At 43.3% G+C, this 18,211-nt stretch overlaps 1 protein-coding gene across 2 annotated transcripts in view; it reads left to right on the forward strand.

The window, feature by feature from the left end:
- Positions 1-1,998: 1,998 nt before the first annotated feature.
- Positions 1,999-18,211, forward strand: part of mmp17a (matrix metallopeptidase 17a) — a 59,696-nt gene continuing 43,483 nt past the window's right edge. The window contains exon 1 of one of the 2 annotated variants that reach the window (XM_031855579.1): positions 1,999-2,483. In XM_031855579.1, the coding sequence (XP_031711439.1) occupies positions 2,397-2,483 (87 nt within the window). In that variant the 5' untranslated portion in view covers positions 1,999-2,396. Of the gene's footprint in view, positions 2,484-9,714; positions 9,897-18,211 lie in introns of those variants that run through there. The other variant, XM_031855580.1, reaches the window with a different exon arrangement.

The raw sequence follows: 18,211 nt of genomic DNA on the forward strand, positions 1-18,211 counted from the left end.
AGAATATCTCTGCAGTTGCCTTTTGTCTGCTATGTTTTCTACAATATGATGAAGATAGAAGTGTAATGAGGGGTACAGCAGCTCTGCATATCAGAGACCAGTGCCCTTTCTTCGCATCAAGAAGAGCGCTATATTTACTGATGTATGGATTTAATTGGGTGTCGATGCATTACTCGGTGCTACCGGTGGTAAATATGGATATAACCCTTCATTATTACATTGAATTCAATTTAGAAGGAAAACTCAATAGTCCCAGATGAACTGGATAAGCTTGATTTGTGTGTGTGTGGGCGCTTGTGTCCATGCACTCATTATGCATTTCTTTGCAGTCGAGTCATGAGGCTCGTGGTACCATAACGGAGAGCCGTGAATCATTAGAGGCAGTGCACCGCAGTTTAAGGAGACTGCCAGTCAAAGCAGACTACAGAATAGTTAAGATGCGCGCATGTGGCCCGTCTGCATGTGGGTGGGCATCGAGGCGTGTGCGTGCATCCGCATTATGATTCGAGCTTTAAATGGATAATTCACCTTGATGTTGTGGCGGCAGTCAATGGCGATTCTCAACAGTGCTAATGTGTTCTACTGTTTAAAATTCCATTTTTTTTTTTTTTACATGCAACGTCCACAGGGGAGGTCTGAGTGCGGCGGTGCAGGTCGTTTACAGGTCAGCTCTGCTAGATCTAATAAGTGGTTTTCGGAGTGTGACTGGAGGACATTTCATGAGGGTGGATAATTGCCATTTTTTTTGAATTTGAAGCATCTTGCTTGTCATTACGCTACACGTGATGCTTTTAGTTTCAAACTGAGAAAATAAAATCTAATTGCTTGTTGTTCAAGTACTCCCGGCTTTAATTGACAGCTGGCTTCCTTTTAAATTCATTTATTTTAAATGAGGATTTGATGATGTTATAATTAACCTGCTATCCAAGGAACAGAACACACCACTGAGCAAAACTCAAAATAAAAATTGTTATTAGTATTATTATACTAATATTAGTAGTCAGCAATAGAAGCAGTTAATCACTGATGTATATTCATGTATCTATTTCCCAGTACCATGTTACATACCATTACTGTACTGCAACAACATGGCCAGACTTAAATCAGCTTATTAACTGTATATTTTTGATGACTCTTGAATAAAGGCCAGAGATTAACTGAAAAGGCACCTCAAACCCAATTCAAATTCTCTCCCAGCTGTGTAAATAAAATAAAAAAAATCCCAAATGAACATACTGTAAGCGACTGGAAGTTTGAAAACTGAACTTCAAAATAAAAGCACCAGCTCACAGGTTTTGGGTGGCTGGAATACCCAAACCTATGTGAAACTCCTGTCTAACTTCAACAAGTTATTATCACATTACCTTAATAATCTCTCTGTTGTTGAATTTAACAGACCCTTTCAACAATTCAATTCATCTCAATATTTTAATTTCTGTATACTACTTCATGAGTTGTATCCTTTGGTTTAAACATGTTGAAAGTCGTTTGAATCATCACACACAAGTTATCACAAGTTATTACAGCCCCTGAGTTGTGTTTTTAAATTGTTTGTACTGAGAACAAACAAACAAAGTACAGTGATATGAAATTATGAAGAGCACCAAATACTTTTTTCTTACAGTATTCTTACTACTGTAATGAGCAAATGTTTGGCATAAATCCCACTTACACACATTCAACAGCTCTGAAATGCAATTAATTATTCCTGCAAATCATTTCAGCATACATCAAAATGTTTTAACTGCCAACCCAAACCTTTAATAATGCTTGGAAACGTTATCAGACGGATATATATTTAGATAAAGGGACCCACAGCCCTATCAGGTTAAATGCGCTCGTGCACTTTATTACTTTCAATTTTTCAAATCCATCAGCGTGGATTTTATTTTGAGCATTTTTTCCGGAAGTGTAAAAGGTTATTGTGGCTGACTTTGAGATTGATCTCTGCACAGCCGCGCGCAGCTGCTTTCATTTCCCCAGCGCTCCAGACGCCACACGACGGAGAGAGCGGGAGCTCGCGCGTCTCGCTCCGGGGATATATCGCCTCTGATGGACTTGAGATAAGACAAGAAAAAAAAAACACCGTCCGTCTCTGACTCCGAACACTTTGCGTGCGTTAGTTACGAGTGGAGTTCCGCCGAGGCTTACAACTGCTCTAAATGGTCTTAAGTGTCACCGGCGCAGCTTTTTTAATGTGTTTCATGTGTTTGCGCTCAACAGTGAGGTAGACGGACACGTTTTACGCAAGTGTCGGCGTGTGATTTACCCCCCAACCCCCCCGTGGATGCGGCTGTCGGGGTCGGTGTCTGAGCCCTGCAGGATCCGCCTGTCATAGGGCACCGTGATTTCTCTCCGGTTACTTCGCAAGTGGATGAGGAATATTTCACCGGAAGATGCTGCTGTTGATGCAGATGTTGTGGTTTTTACCTCTGACTGGAGCGGCTCCGTCCCAGACTACCGAGCAGCTGGACACCGGGGTGGTAAGTTTTCTATCTTTTCTATCTACTTATTGGGGGGGGGGGGGTTCTATCATAGTGTGGGGTGGCAGGTCCCCCCCCCCCCCACACACACACACACACACACACACACACACTCCTTTTCCTACTTGGGCTACCTCTCCAACCACCAGAAAAGAGCACTAGTCTTCTCCGAATACTTGCTCTGAATTTTAACACCGCTCTGCAGTTCAACGCACGAGGCGGAGTGGCGGTACGCACTGCATGATGGAGAAAAAAAAAAAAAATATATATATATATATATATATATATATAAACGTCTATATAAGAACTTTGTTTACCTGCTCAGGAATCAACCCTTCATTCCAAAAACCACAAATAATACATACAAAAAAATCGATGTGTTACCTATAATAAATAAATGTATGTGAGGAAGATGAGCTCTGACGTTAGATATCGACCTCTTCCACTGGATCCTGTGCTAATGAGATAACTGGAGCTCAATGGGACGGAATGAACCCACGAGGAAACATTTAATCAGGGCTGTTCTCACTCAAACTATGAAAGATTTGAAACCAAGAGAAACCAATTGCTGTGTTTTAAATGAGAGGATCCCACACTCGTCTGGTGGAGCTGTAGATGAAGGACTCCACTGAAACACCTTTGATTTGAGGCTATTCACCTATAAACAGATCACTCCAAATATCACCCCAGTGAATTGGATGTATAGTCTTATATTTTTATTTCGGCTTATGTTTTGCTTTAGTAATGGAGGAAGCTCCACAGACTGTAAAGTAGTCAGTGACTATACATCATCATCATCATCATCACTGTCCCACAGCATACAGTCAAGACTGAGGTTAAGGGAGCAAGACACCTGCAAATGGACTGATTGTGCAAGTTTATTCTTATCCATATACACTATAAGCTGTACATAAAATATGACATTATTCAAAATTCCAAAGTTCTTGTGTGATTTCCTCCCCTACTGGAGTTGCATTTTACTACAATTTCCACTCCTTTGGGCGACATCAGTTTATGTTGCTGCACATCCAAACTTGTGACTCGCTTTCAGCACTCCAACTATTTTCTCAAACCCACACTTGGGGATTAAGTTTATTTCTTTACGAAGACTAGAACAAAAAGCACTGAAATAGATGCGTTTCCATTTATTTACTTATCCCCCCCACCCTCCCTCAGGTATTTGCTTGAGATTGCATGGCTATCATTTCTGATCTACTTTAGACCGTGTGTGCAAGAAAAAGAGAATTTCAACTTCAACAAATGGTATGTAGGCTACACATGTTTGTACATAAATTACATTATCTAAGAAAAGGTTCTCGAGGAAGAAAAAAGGAGCCACAATAATCCCGTTCAGTTTACATTACCCACGTTTTCTCATAGCTGCGGTGGATGCCAACAACCTTGACATGTGGTCACGGTCTGTTGCACCTTTTCGCTCGGAATCAATTTATTTTTTTTTCAGTTTTTTTCCAAAAGGTCAGTTTGGCCACACCTGGCAGGATTTTCATTAGGACCTGCACGCACTTCTTCCTCGCCGCGTAGCTTCGGCCACAAACAACCGAAGCCTGCTATCACATCACGAGCGTAGTTGCACTGATTTCCAGTTGCAACATAATTCCGTCCTTCATCTCAACATTTAGGAATCATTGTCGGAATCAAGACTTTTTCTACCGATGAAAAACGCTTTCTTCCTGTTTTTATCTGTCAGGTTACCTCTGTTTTTTCTCTTCAATCGTCAATTGCTGTAAATGCCATGATCATTATTGGCCACTGGTATCGTTAAGTGTTGTTTTCTCACTAAAGAATACATAGAAGTTGTGAATTACAGTTATGAAAGAATGCACTTTAGCTGATGCATCATTCTGGTAGAAGATAACAGTTTTGTACTGTAATTTTTGCGCATTCTTGGAAAAAACGGGTGAACTACGACACAACAGACGCATTAATTGTCTACCATTTGCCGTGGCAGAGAAAAACAATGCTTTTTTACGTTTCTATAGACCTAATATGATGCGCTCAGTCCAAAGTGGTGCTGTGGTCTTTGGGCCATTACTCTCGCTGTGATGTCTTGGATGCTCCGTCCCGCTTCACATGCCAGTAAATGCAAAGCAACACTGCCAGTCCAGTGATGGATACAGGCCTCCACACAAGTTGGTCGATGGACTCCGAGGCACTAAAGATGACTCTTGGCGGACTTCACGAGGGTTCATGCAATAAAAGTGACCACTTCCTGGATGGTGAGCCTCTTTTCCCAGCATACTTCTGCTGAGGAAACCCTTTCAAAACAACAATTTCTCGCTTTGGATGTCAGTTTTACAGGTACAGAACATTACTTAAATTACTCAAATCCTACGCTTAAAAAGCCTTTAAGCGTAGGATTTGAGAATCTCATATTGCATTTTTAAAAGTGATACCCAAACCAAAATCTGTTATTTGTGTACCAAACGCTCACACCCTGTAGGCTCACATGGGGGGGTAAGATGTGTTTGTAGTTTATTTCTTTCTTTTTTAGAAGAAGAAGAAGAGAAACTTTAGTGACAGGTTGAAGAAGACATGCGTTCCCCAGCACCACAGCATATTTCTCAATGTGCCCACACACAGGAGCGTCTGAGAAGTGACTTGCTGTACCCTTGAGGTCCACCCTAAAAGGCTTAATGTAGTAACTTCCTACGCCTAGAAACAAAGACATAAAAGTGCCATTCAAGTTTATCCTTTTGAGTCCAGCTTGACCACTTATGAGTAAGCAGGTGGAATGATCCTTGTAGATTCAGGGCAGGTCTTTTTTTTGGGGCCCCAAGAAAATAGTTGGAACAAAGACTCTTTCTTCTGTCTTCAAGAGAAGACGCAGGAGGAGGATGTCTTTGTAGGAGCTCCAGGTGGAAGTGTGTGTCCTCCTATTGTTTAGAGGCCACATGTGACTCCCCCACTTTGGAGATGAGGGGCAGCGGAGAGCAAAAGTTCACAGTCGTAAGTGAAAAGTACCATACGCTGAAAAGGTTTGGAAGGAGATAACCCTGATCAAGGGGAATAATGTTACTAAGACATTCCCTGCCATCACTTACATGATAGATGAAGTGTTTCCTGCTTTATTCATTGATTGACGGAGTTTGATCACCGACAGCGAAGGCACTTTATCCAGACAATATAATCCCAACTGCAGCTCCGGGTTGAAAGTATCGGTGCAGACAGCTCCGATGATGATTACTTGGCCGGTGACTGATTTCTTGTCCGTGGGGTGCAGCGGGACACGCAGAGAGCATCATTCTGTGCCACTGCAAGGGCTGTAAAGTACAGATGTGATCAGATGATTGCACACATCATTCTCTCTCTACTGTGGATACATGCATGTGTGTGTGTGTGTGTGTGTGTGTGTGTGTGTGTGTGTGTCTGAAACGCCCCAAAAACAACCATCTCACCACATAACAATCCTCTCGTTTTAAATCTGTGCTCCCATCACACTCCGTTGCAGTGGCGCTCCATCACTTGGCTCATAGTTGAGATTGTGAAATCTTATGTATGGTATGTGTCTCCATAACAAGCACACGCTGACTCCTTAAGTAACTCAACCACCGCACAGATCAGAGATTCATTTCATAATACTGCTTCTATCCAGGTTGATGTATCGCCGCATAGAGCCGATTTGCCATTTCAGCACTTGAGGGACCCGAGTCATAACAACTACAACGTGTACTGTAATGTGTTTTTCTGCTCGTCGTGTTATGTTCCTCGCGAGGAACATTTTCCTTCACTCAAAACCGAACTGCCGAGCTTCCCGAAGGAGCTGTTCACCTGGACTCTCAGGGCTGCTCCTTTTCCTTTCTTTTTATGATGAGCGAGAGTGAGCTGAACGAATTAGCGGCTGATAAATTACCGGATTAACTGGGCATCCGGCAACCAGTGGAATTTTTCTCCATTAAAAGAACCACGGGCTAATGATCCACAGAGCGTCTGGAAGGGCAGCCACAGCCCCGCCGGTCCATTTCTCACTCTCGTTTTGCTGTTTAATTTCTTCAATGAGGACACCATCTGGCATCAATTCCCCCTGGAGCGGTAGGCCCCTCCCCCTTGCTGCTCCCATGTCACCGCCACTCCCTCTCCTCCCTGGTAAATATCATATTAAAAAATTCTTAAAAATAACAAAAGAAGCAATCAAAAACCAAGAACAATTGTTTTTAGGAATATCTAGGGTTTAGAAATAGTCCCTCTAGGATCCTTTTTGTGATCATTCCAACCCAAAAACCCCCAAAAAAATCCTTTTGGGTTATTTTGAATAGTTTAAAAATTGCAAGGTTTGCTGAAAAGACTGTAGATACGGCTCACTAACACCCATTATGGGTTGGGGGGTAATTAGGTCATCGGTCTTCTTAAGAGGAGCGTAACAATGAGCATGAGCTTTTCAGCACCAAAAGAAAAAGTAGTAGAGCATCCACTTGCGCTCTGCTGTTTTGAATCCCCTACTCTACAAGTACCATTAATCCCCCCCCCACCCGACAATGGTTCAGGAATTTTCTAGTGTGGAAAGCGAGACGGAAAAATGTACATTTTAATAATTCAGTTTTTGTTCTGAAGAGGTATAATGAGGAAATCATTTCATTTCCAAGCCCCATTTCTCTGGCCGCCAATAGTACCCTCATTAGTACCGGCTGTGTACATTTCTCCAGCGTTCCATCCCTTCACTTCACTAATACTCAAAAGCATGTGCTAAATGAAGAGGATGTTTCAGCCAAGAACATTAAATCTTTTGTCTTTGATTTATGGATATTATACCTATAAGGTAGATTGATTGATTTGTTAGAGCTAGCTATGTGAGTAATAAGGTGTGCAGGAATATTAAGCCACGCCGGGTATAAAAGAAGCACTGTGGATGCTGGTTTGCATGTAAATATGTTATTACTCTCTCAGCCTGGATCGTGAGGATACTTTCAGCACCGCTGTCCCACTTCCATCAAGCCGTGTGACCTTCTGTCTGCAGAGATGCATCTTGGGACTCCAATTCAGGGCGAGGAGATTATTTCAGGAACAATGTCTTGCGGGAGAGGACTTTTGAGTGTTGCAGGGGAGTGCATTTCTCCACCAAGAGTGACAGAGAGCGAATGTTCAGCGTGTAATACACATGGCGGCGCATTCTCGGCTTCTCGGGAGAAAAAAAAAAAGGAGAAAGCCAGTCCCTCAGTCTGCTCCTATCCGACCTGTCACCTCAGCCTTGTTAAGCGTTAAAGTTCTCCAAGATGTGCGAGTTTCTGAGCAGACTGTCAGCGTTACCCAGGAGTCTATGATTTCCTCAGAAACCAATTCAACAAGGGTCTCAAGAGCCCTGACACCTCATTGGCTGCCGCCGTAGCGCGGCGGCTTAGGAGTGACACGTGGCAGCTGCGAGACTTCCGCGTGACGCGTTCAGATGACAACACACAACGGATTCCCAGATAAAGTTTGACAGCGTGAATTAAGAACTTTATTTTGGCAATATTTATGTTGGCTCACGAGTACAATACAATATGATTGCAAAGACTTGGAAGACTTATGGCCTCATACTCTCATAGCTTTAAATTCAAGAGTGGCAGTTTGAGGCCTGAAGTCACGGAGCAAATGTATTTATTTTGGTAAATGGCAGAAACCAGATGTGTAAAGGACCTGTACACATAAAAACATACATCAGCATGTCCTCTAGACTCTAACTTGAGTCTGCTAGAAATAAAATCATCACCGTTCCGCCATTTAACGAGATACAGTACGATCCGATGTTAGTTTACAGGTACATGTGGGATGAATTAATGGCACTGCGGACCCTATTTGAAACATGCACGCACGCACGACAACCGGCGCAAAAGTGGTAGTTTGTGAGCACACGAACAGTGTGGGCGTCTCCGAGTGCAGCGGCACAATATGCTAAAAAGGCTATGAATAAATGTAGAAATAGTTCGGTGTTGGCGATTATGTATGATGGCATCAATCTGAGGCTATTCCAGTCATAATGTGTGAGATACACTAGGTATCGCACACCTTAAAGGGATCACATTATATCATACTTGATGTAAAACAGTAGAGTTTAGGCCACAATTTGTTAAAAAGTAAATAAATCGTAAAAACGCCACTCAGAATTGATCCGGAGTCTGCTGCATAAACAGGCAGAATACAGAGTTGCGGGAGACATGGGGGTTATTTAGTGGTGGCCCGGTGTCGTTTGCGGGTGATTAAATCAAAGTAAACGGTCTTGTGTAATGACACTGCGGCACATTGGGAGGGCTGCAGATTTATCACATATTTCTGTCCTGCTGACTTCAGATGGCTGCAGGGATTTAATGAGGTGAAGAAGAAGGTCGTCAAGCGGCGTAAAGTAGCCGTGGCTAACAAACACTGCACAAACCACTGGGTTGAACTTGTAGATAAATGCATACTGATTTACCCAAATTGTTGCTTTAATCACATTAAAAGTTTTTTCTTCAATTGATTTAAAGCACTTAATTGGCGCCAGATTGACTGACAGATGTGGTTCTGAAAAGTGTTCTCTGTAAGATCCAATTTCTACGAAAATATTTGCCTTTTTTACTGCCTCATTTGACTGAACCACCCACCTGTTTGCGCTCCATCTGCGCTCACCAAAATACGACGCATACGGGAAAAGCAAATGTTAAGGTCAAGACTAGGACCGCCATTGAAAAAAGGGCCCTTCTCTGTGTGCGTTACAACTAGTCGCCGCACTGGTGCCGATTGACGACTGAGCCAACGCAATTCTGTGAAATTGTGTCTCATTGTGAGAGTGGGTAGAGGTATTTGATATGCGAACGGGCAATTGAGGGCCTGTACATCCATCTATGGCGAGAGGAAATCAGGCCTGTGCAGGTACGCCCAGTTTTCACAATGAGGGAGATTTATGAAACGGAACCATGCATATGCACGACTTTATAAATCAACAATAACGCGCGTGCATATTTCTTGCTTTTGTTGGCACAAAGAGTTTTTGGCACAGGCAAATGTCAGAGTAGTTCACAGAAGTAATGGACCAGACGATGTGAGCAGTTGAGCTGGTATCGCTATTCTCCTCCGCTGCATAAGATTCCCATTGGCTCTTACTGGTTTCATGACTTACTGTGACTGTTGGTTCAAAGCAACAGTCTCTCTCTCTCTCTCTCTCTCTCTCTCAGGCTCCCCATGTTGAAAACCCCAAATCAACTCCATGTGGCCGTCCTATTTTAAGTGACCTGCCCCCCCCCCCTTCTAGTCATGTAACCGGTCTTGGTTGCCGGAGCTATTCAAAGGACTGACCGAGTCTTGTAATTACGATGGTTTGTGGAGTTGCGCTGCTTGCATGTTAAAGTTAAAATATTCCAGAAGCCCGCCAACTGAACTGGAGGAAGCCCCAAAGCAACAACAGAGCTCCTCTGAAGTTTGCCATCCGAAACTGGCAGAATTGTGGTAAATGCGGCATGTATGTATGTGTGTGTGTGTGTGTGTGTGTGTGTGTGTGTGTGTGTGTTTGTTTGTTTGTATGCGTGCGAGGATAAAATGAGAAAAAAAAAAGGCTGTTGCTTCTCCGGAGATGCATACTGATTTCCATTGCTGCCATTGGCACAGGAGTGATGGGCACTGCTGACTTCTAGTTTATTTCATATCAAAGTGAGGGACAGTTTGTGCAATAAAAAAAGGAAAGGGGAGGAAATAGGAAAAGATAAACACTTGCTGAGTGAGCCCTTCATGTGTGCTTTGGAATGCAATTCCAGTACTGTAGGCTTTCGAAATGAAGGCACATTTGTGTGTTTATCTGAGTGAAATGTATAAAGAAAGAAGACAGAAAGACCGATAAATTGCACAACTGGCAGGCGCTGGGTGTCTGTGAGTAATAGGACTGGGGTTTGTTTGGATGTTCAATATAACCTCTACACAATTCATATTCACAATTGCCCTTTCCCTCGCCTCTTCCATCGCCTCCACCTGCCTCTCTGCAGCCGGTCTGTGAGCATGACAATTTTTGTACAACTGCTAATATTAGAAATGTACACAGTTCATATATCGCCTCAGAACTTCCCAGAAGTGAATTTAGCGATGAAATAGCACACGGAATTGTAGAAAATGAGCTTTTGCTCGTTTTTGAGTCGTCATTTCAGCCGTTCTATGGTTCTGACCATAGACTGTGCCGCTCCAGCAGGTAGACCGCTCTGATGGATACTGGACATTTGTTTTAAATAAGTACGGCATCTGGAAGTGTGCAAAATACTTGACACTTCACACAGATTTGATCCAGCGCCTCTCGTGAGAACTTGGGTAGAAACAGGACATTGGCTGTCCTGTTCTTGGCTACCAGGACTGCAATGAGAAGACGACGGGACCCTCTGACTGCCACCGGGTATTTCGCACACTGACATCCAGGTATTTGTCCAGTTTGCGTTTGCAGCGTTTTACCCAAAGTTGAACGTTTTTGAGCTCTGGTCAGCGTGGAATACATGCTCAGATGATTATTGGTTTCCCAAACCAGATCTTTAAGACAGACTGTCCACACTGTTATTCGTCAGTGATTTAGATCTGATATGCGTCTCCCGACATCACCAACCTATCTGCATGGGTTGCTGTAACTACACAGCTATACGCTGGAGACGCATGAAGCATTCGCCATCGAGGGGCAAGTCGTGAGGCATTCGTTGAGTTTGTCCGGTGCGACGGTAGGAGGCTTGTGTACATCACAAGGGAGAAGCTGCAGAATACAGAGTGCAATTCCGCGGAGTGCTGTCCTCAATCGTGCTCTGCTATTAGCTGCATGGATTCCGAGCAGCGCTTCTTTGAAATCTGATTTTAGCGGCCACAGCGGTCGGGTTGGTGAGGATCTGATTTGCAAAAAAGTTCTATTTCTTTTGCAGTCCAGATTTTAATCTGGATACAATCTGGACATGCCTAAAAACATCTATTTGAGCTGGCAGTCGGAACAAGGCCTTATTAATCTTCCCATGCATAGACAAAAAAATAACCGACAATGTATCACTTTAGGCAGCGTCTTCCAGTCCAGAAAGAGCTGAAATGTGTAGTTGTTTATGAACCAATAAGCAGAGTTTTGGAACAGAGTTTCACTTTCCAACCCTAGTGAGTAAAGTGTTGCAGGGTTTTCCGCCAGTGTAGTGCAAGCCAAGCTGACTCCCCGCCGGGCTTAGCACCGGCCCCGGGCATTATGTATTTTTAAGACATGTTTGTACACTAAAATGTCTTAAATGCCTAAACTCCTAAAGGCCCACGCCAAGTTTCTGTGTTTTGCTTGCTGCCTGCTGGGTGAGCCCCCGAAGTAAGCAACAACTTCGGCTCACACTTGACTGAGGTGGTCTGACCTTTTTAAGGTGGACCAGATATTCTCATTTTAGTGACAAGCTCCCCCCCCCCCCAAAAAAATGAACAAAAGACACACGCCGGGCCTAGCAGCCTATCTGGTGGAAGCCCTGCCATTTATTAGAATTATGATAAATGCTCAGATGCAATGAGCATCAATGCATAAAAATCTGACTTTGCTACTTAGAGCAGAATCACTTTGTCCCACCACACAATACGCAGCCCCATTAATTTGGAGAGTGACTGTAACATTCAAGATTGTATCTTGAGGTGGCCATTAACTCAGCAATTATTCATTGCCTAATTAGGTATTTGCAGTGCCTTTTTATTTTTTATTTTTTCTCCTCTCCAGCCCTTGGGAGACAAACAAAAAAGAGTTATTTCTCAGTATGCCTTTCCCTAAGTGACAATTAAACTAATTACATACCCCCACCACACATGCACACACACACACACACACACACACACACACACACGCATACAAAAGAAGTTATTTAGTGATGAGACGGTTTTTCCAAGTACTGTAAACTCCACACAACTACTATAGAAATGACATTAAAGTTGAGGATCACGACTGAAGAACAGGAGCTAACTGGAGCAGGTGATTGATTGTATAAGGTTGTAAAATCACCGCATAGCATAGATCAGTAAATGTACACAGTATGATAACTGTCCATTTTAATACGGTGACAACCCTAATTATCAACTCGATGTGATAGTACACTGCAATAACTGGTGATGTCACAGTGCTGTACATGCTGGCATGATTTGAATGGACTTGGCTGAGCTGTGTTTCAGTTAACACATTCATTTGGACCCTCGTGGAGTTCCTTGGACCCGTCTCAGACTTGGAATACTCTCGGTTGCATATTTCCAAGAGCGGGTGCGGAACAAAAATAATAGAATCTCTGTTGTGATTCTATTTTGATTGATCGGTGCATCGGTGCAGAAAACTGCTCAATTTGAATTCAAAAGAGCTTATTAAAGCGCAGCCGGGTAAACAGCCGACCGCTCTCCTCAGTCCGTCCGGGCGTTTTAATAACGCGAGGAAGACGCTTTTATTCGATGCAATTATAAGTGTTCCAAAGACTTCATTTGTTTATTATCCCCACAGACAAAACAGCGTCTGTGCATGGATGTTATGAATGCGGTCTGATTGAGCTTTTGTTATAAACTATTCAGATAAATTAACACGTCACTGTTTTTCCTTTTTGTTGTCATTTTTTAAATAGTTCAGAGACTGTTCATGCTGCTCCTGTTTCTCACACCGGTGGGTTTTTGACTGAATTCAAATTAAAGCCAACTCGCAGACGTTTTTTCCTTTTCTGGCGGAGTCTGAGCTGTCATTTTCGATTTTCCAGCGATCCAAAGGGACACTTTTTGTGGGATTTTTTTACAAATTGAATGGGAAAACGGAGCTGGATGAGAGCCATGTGATGTATACAAACTGGGTCATGCAAAGATCTAATATTTCAGCATTACGAGCAACATTCATATTTCCACCTGGAGCAGTTGTTGACGCCAAGCAGAGAACCCTGGAGCAAGTGTCAAAGCAGCACACATTTGTTTAGTCTATTTAAATATTCACACTGTTGGAGAGTATACTGACTTCCCCCACGCATGCAACCTTAAACGCAACCCGGACACCTCGGCTTTTTTTTTTCTATTGTCTTACTTCCAGCACCGTGAATTATACGTAACCTCAGAGATTCACATATTAATACACTTCTGTCAACTGTCTCTTCAAATGACTTCCCTGACTTTTCACAGTAAATCCGAGCATTTAACGCGGGCTACCACTGTGTATTGATTTTATTTTTTGATGCCGCCGTTTATTAACAGTTGCAGATGCGAAACAAACTCTCAGATTTCACAGCCCCTCTCGCTTTTACGCCCACATTCACTAGTACGGGCACATTGTGTGATCAAACTGACTGATTGAACCACATTTTAAGACAATAGGGCCGCATCCCAATGATTATTTCAATCATCGAAATGTATCTTTTCATCCAATTAGACTGACTGTGATGTGTCCAAAAAAAACAAAATTGCACCTTCAATTTATTGCAATTGAAGAGCCTCAGGTGTTTTGTCTGAACGAGGGGTTTAGTCTTCAATTATCTTCAACGATGATAAACAGAGGCTCCGAATGCTTTCATCTGACGGACCCGAACCTGTGAATGTGGGGCTTTTGTACTACTAAAACTAAACTACTAAAAACAAATCAAAAGTTGAATTGTTTTTCTTTTAGCCAACCAATTGCTCCATCGACCAATGCTTTCAAAGTTATGCGCCTTGTGTTGCGCTACAAGCTATTGTTTGTATTAAAGTGGGCTTGTTGCAACGTTCAATGCATTTTTAATGCTTGTAAAATTAGAATGAAGGTGCATTTTTTTTATTTTTTTTTATTATTTTTTTTTTTCACATCACTGCAGTTTCAACCAGGCGCTCTTTATAACCGGTCTCGCTTAGAGGCTGCTCCATTGTTTGAAGTATACTGCTGAGGTAAACTAAAAAAATCCCGTAGCTCCACAAACTCTCTTAAATACTTCTCGGACTCCTGTGTTTCTCCCCAGTGGTCCTATCAGATTTTGTCAGCATGATAACAACATATTCCTTATATTCCAGGACTGTCGGGGCTTTCTCTCTCCTTTTTATCTGGCTTTACCGCTCTTTGTCTCATGAACACAGGACCCAGCCTAAATCTCTGCTTTGTTTTATGCTCTGTGCAATTGTCAAGATGATTTGGCTAGATAAGGAGATGATAGGGGAACTGATCAGTTATAGTTTTTATGTTTTTTATCTGTGTGTGTGCTTCCTTATGCATGTATCGTGGTTATTGATTGGATTCGTTTGGCCTTGGTCTTCTTTGCTCGGGTTAATTCGGTACTTCATTGTTATAGTTTGGCAGCCGTTTACAGATGTTTTCCTGTGGTGAGAATCAGCAGGGGATGATCCCACAAGATGATTGGTTTTTAACGTGCCGTATCATGATATTCGTGTGTAATATGGTTTCATCGCATTGCATGAATCTGAGTCATTTCTGGTGTTTTTTACTACGGTGAACGGTTTAGTTCCTGTCAGGGATTATCAATACCATACCATATATTTTTCAGCTCTTCACTTTTCGTGCAGTTTTTTCAGTTATTGACACTGGAATACATTTTATTTTTTCCCAGACCTCCATAACGGTCATATGGGTGTAACATGTTCGCCACTTGGTTTCGTGTCCTTACCACTAACTGGATTTCTCCTGGTACAAAAGTTTCACACACCGAGCTCTGCAGCTGGAGTGCGCAGTGGGGAGCGCCCCAAACATCTTATTACCATATAGCATACACCCATGAAAACACCCACATAAGCACCCCCCCCCCCCCGGCATCCAGCGTGGAGGGAGAGCTGCATCGGGAATGAAGGCATAGAAGAGTAACTGACAGGCCGGGAAATAAATTGCTTCGTTCGCATGCACACACGTCACCTGTCAGGGTCAATCCGGGAGGGCGTGTTTATGTCGCAGTGGCCCAATTTCATTCCCAGGCCAGAAAGTGTTGCCAGAGTTTTGAACTTTGACCTCATTTTCAGGCTACAGCCGTGTCGAATAGCAGAGCGTATAGCGAACTCCCTATTGGCCTCGTTTTGTTCAATTTAACTTCCCGTTCTTCAGCCTTGAAGTTTGACTTTGTTGCGTTATGAGCTCACCGCTGTGGAGGAATCGGCTGATCCGCGGCTGTCGTTTCTCTGCAGCGGCTTTGTTTGCTATAGGTCCAGTACGGCTCCCTCTCTCAGCTACGCTTCCTAATGAAGCGGCACATATCCAGACAGCTCCTGTCTTTCTGCAGGTGCAGCATACAGAGACACACACACCATCATCCTACCTCTTCTTTTGTTCTGGTACTCCTCTTTTGTCAGATAACGCTTCAGTGGTGTCTGAAAACTGCCCGTCACCAAGTAGTGTGTGTTTTTCTTCCAGCTGTGGGTGTTTCTAAGTAAAAAGCTGGCTTCCTTGTTTTTCTTTGACTTTTTTGGGGGGGGTGAAGTTTTTTTCTTTTTTTGCATGCAGGAGAATGAAGCAGCTCCTGCAAGTTTGAAAGCCTTGTAGGGATGAGAAGTTAGTTTGACAGGTAAGGAGGTGTTTTGTGTTGTTGTCAGGGCGCACTAGCATGCAAGAGGTAACACGTAGACGGCATACACGCAGACGCATACGAGTGCAGCCTGCGAGAGAGGGGGGGGGGAGAGGTTCAAGCAAAACAAATAAAACTTCAAGATCACGGAGCTAAAAAATGTAAATCTGCTCCAGCTTTTTGCCAGTTCGATGCATTCAGCAAATACGTGCTAATTCCAGGTGGATTACTCTCAGGGCAAATACTGCGTAGCGTTGTGCTGGCGCTGCTGTTTGCCATGAAAGCCTGAGCCACGGATCAGCACATCAAGAGGACCTGCTTTCACACCAAAGGCCCAAGTGTGACAGCAAGGTCATTTATTTGAATGGAGAGTGCAGCTGTCATTATTATCATAATATGTACAGCTTATTTCTGCCATTCGCCCATTACACTGGTACCAATCCGTACAGCTCAACCTTGCATGTTTACGTATTTTAAAATGTGTTCTTTTTATATTGTGTTACTGGACTGCCTCTGCAAATGGCCCCACACTGCACGGTCACACAACGTCACTCTCATTAATTGAAAATGCAATTTTACGATAGGTCAACGAGGAATAATCCAACAACAACCGTAATGAAGCCGGAGAACTCGGCTGCAGAGATAGTGACTCAGCGTCCTAACAGCAAGTACTGCGTTACGTCATATTCAAAAACAAACCATGGAGCCATCAGCTGCTCGCTCGAGATGAGACTGGAGGCGTAACCGCTTAAAATGTGGGCCAGTTGTACTTGCTATCTTCTGACGTGTGTTCGTTTTTACACAGAAAACATGTTTTTTAAGCTCCCACCTTCTTTAGATTTTTGTAGTGAAAGGAGGTTCATTGTAAAGATAAATTCCCTTCCTCTATCTCGTGTCTTGGCTGCTGACGAACCAAACTGGACTTCCTGGTTCCTATTTTAACTTCTTAACGGTAACTAAAACACCCCATGAGAGCCAACAGAGCCATTTATATTTCATATGAAGATGTTATGGGCTTTAAGTGGCAGGGAAATCCAGCATGGGACAACTTGTGGGTAGTGCGTATGTGTGTCTTTGTGTTGAGACCAGTTGCCACCAGTGCTCAGTGTATGTTGTCATGTTCTGGCACCACAGCTAAACCCACGGGCCTATAAATTGCATACGAGATCCATAAATACACTCGTGTATATATATATTCCTGCAGCTTTTTCTTTTTAACTCGGGAGCCGACAGAGATACCATCCGTCATGACTTCAAACAAATGCAACGCGAGCCAATAAACCTATAAATAAGACATTGGCTGGATTTATTTTTGACTGTGGCACATTTAAAAACTCACAAATTCACCCCTCTCGGACAAACACTTCCAAGTTCTCGGCAGAGGGTTCGCTCATGTGACAGATCTGTCACGCGATCAAGCCCGCGTGTGTCTAATCGACTTGTTTGTATGCACATCTGTATGCGAGGGACTTTGTATATTCCGTATTCATCGTGGCGTACGGGATGAATTCCACAGCGGGGGACTCTGGGTAGGTGTTATTCAATCCCTGTGTTTGTGGGCTCTGGCTCGGTGCTGTGCCAAATTACCGCCCACGGAGAGAGAGAGCGACTTCAAAGAAGGTTTAGGGGCTCCCCCCCCCCCACCACACTGACTCTTCTGCCTGTTAAAATAAACTCCAGTTACGGGGGCACGTCCTAATTGGCTCCAAAAGCCATCAGTTTGTTTATCTTAAAAACCCTAGGCTGACTCCATTTGACTGCGTGCACTCTGTGTGACTCACATTAAAGATGACATTTCGGTGGATCATTTTGTCCAATGCTCCTCAGAAGTCCACAACACTCTTGACAGCTACAGGAGGACTGACACCTTTTGTAGTGCTCTCCACCGAGCACCATTCATAAAGCCACACACACCGATGGGTTCTACTGTGCTACTTCCATTTCTACCTAATGGAGCAGTGCAATATACGCTGCTTAAGTTTGCAGTAATAGTGAGCAAGATTATTATTGTCACTGCAGCCCTATAGTGACAATAAATATAATCGTATACTGTACGATTATATTATATATATATATATATATTATATTACTGTAGCCTTTTGTTCCTCCCCCTTCCATTGACAGAAAAATCAATGGGAGGTGGATGTAAACTCCTACAGCAGGTTACAGGGGCGGCTGTGGTTCCGGTGGTCGGTCAAAGTGTCCTTGAGGAGGATTGCTCTCCAAGAGTAGGCTAGCGTCTTTCATGGCGGGCTCCGCCACCATCGATGTGTGCATGGGTAAGGCGTTGTGAAACATTGT

The sequence above is a fragment of the Anarrhichthys ocellatus genome, unplaced genomic scaffold (assembly GCF_004355925.1).
Source record: "Anarrhichthys ocellatus isolate YVR2014 unplaced genomic scaffold, GSC_Weel_1.0 scaffold16, whole genome shotgun sequence".
NCBI classification, from domain to species: Eukaryota; Metazoa; Chordata; class Actinopteri; order Perciformes; family Anarhichadidae; genus Anarrhichthys; species Anarrhichthys ocellatus.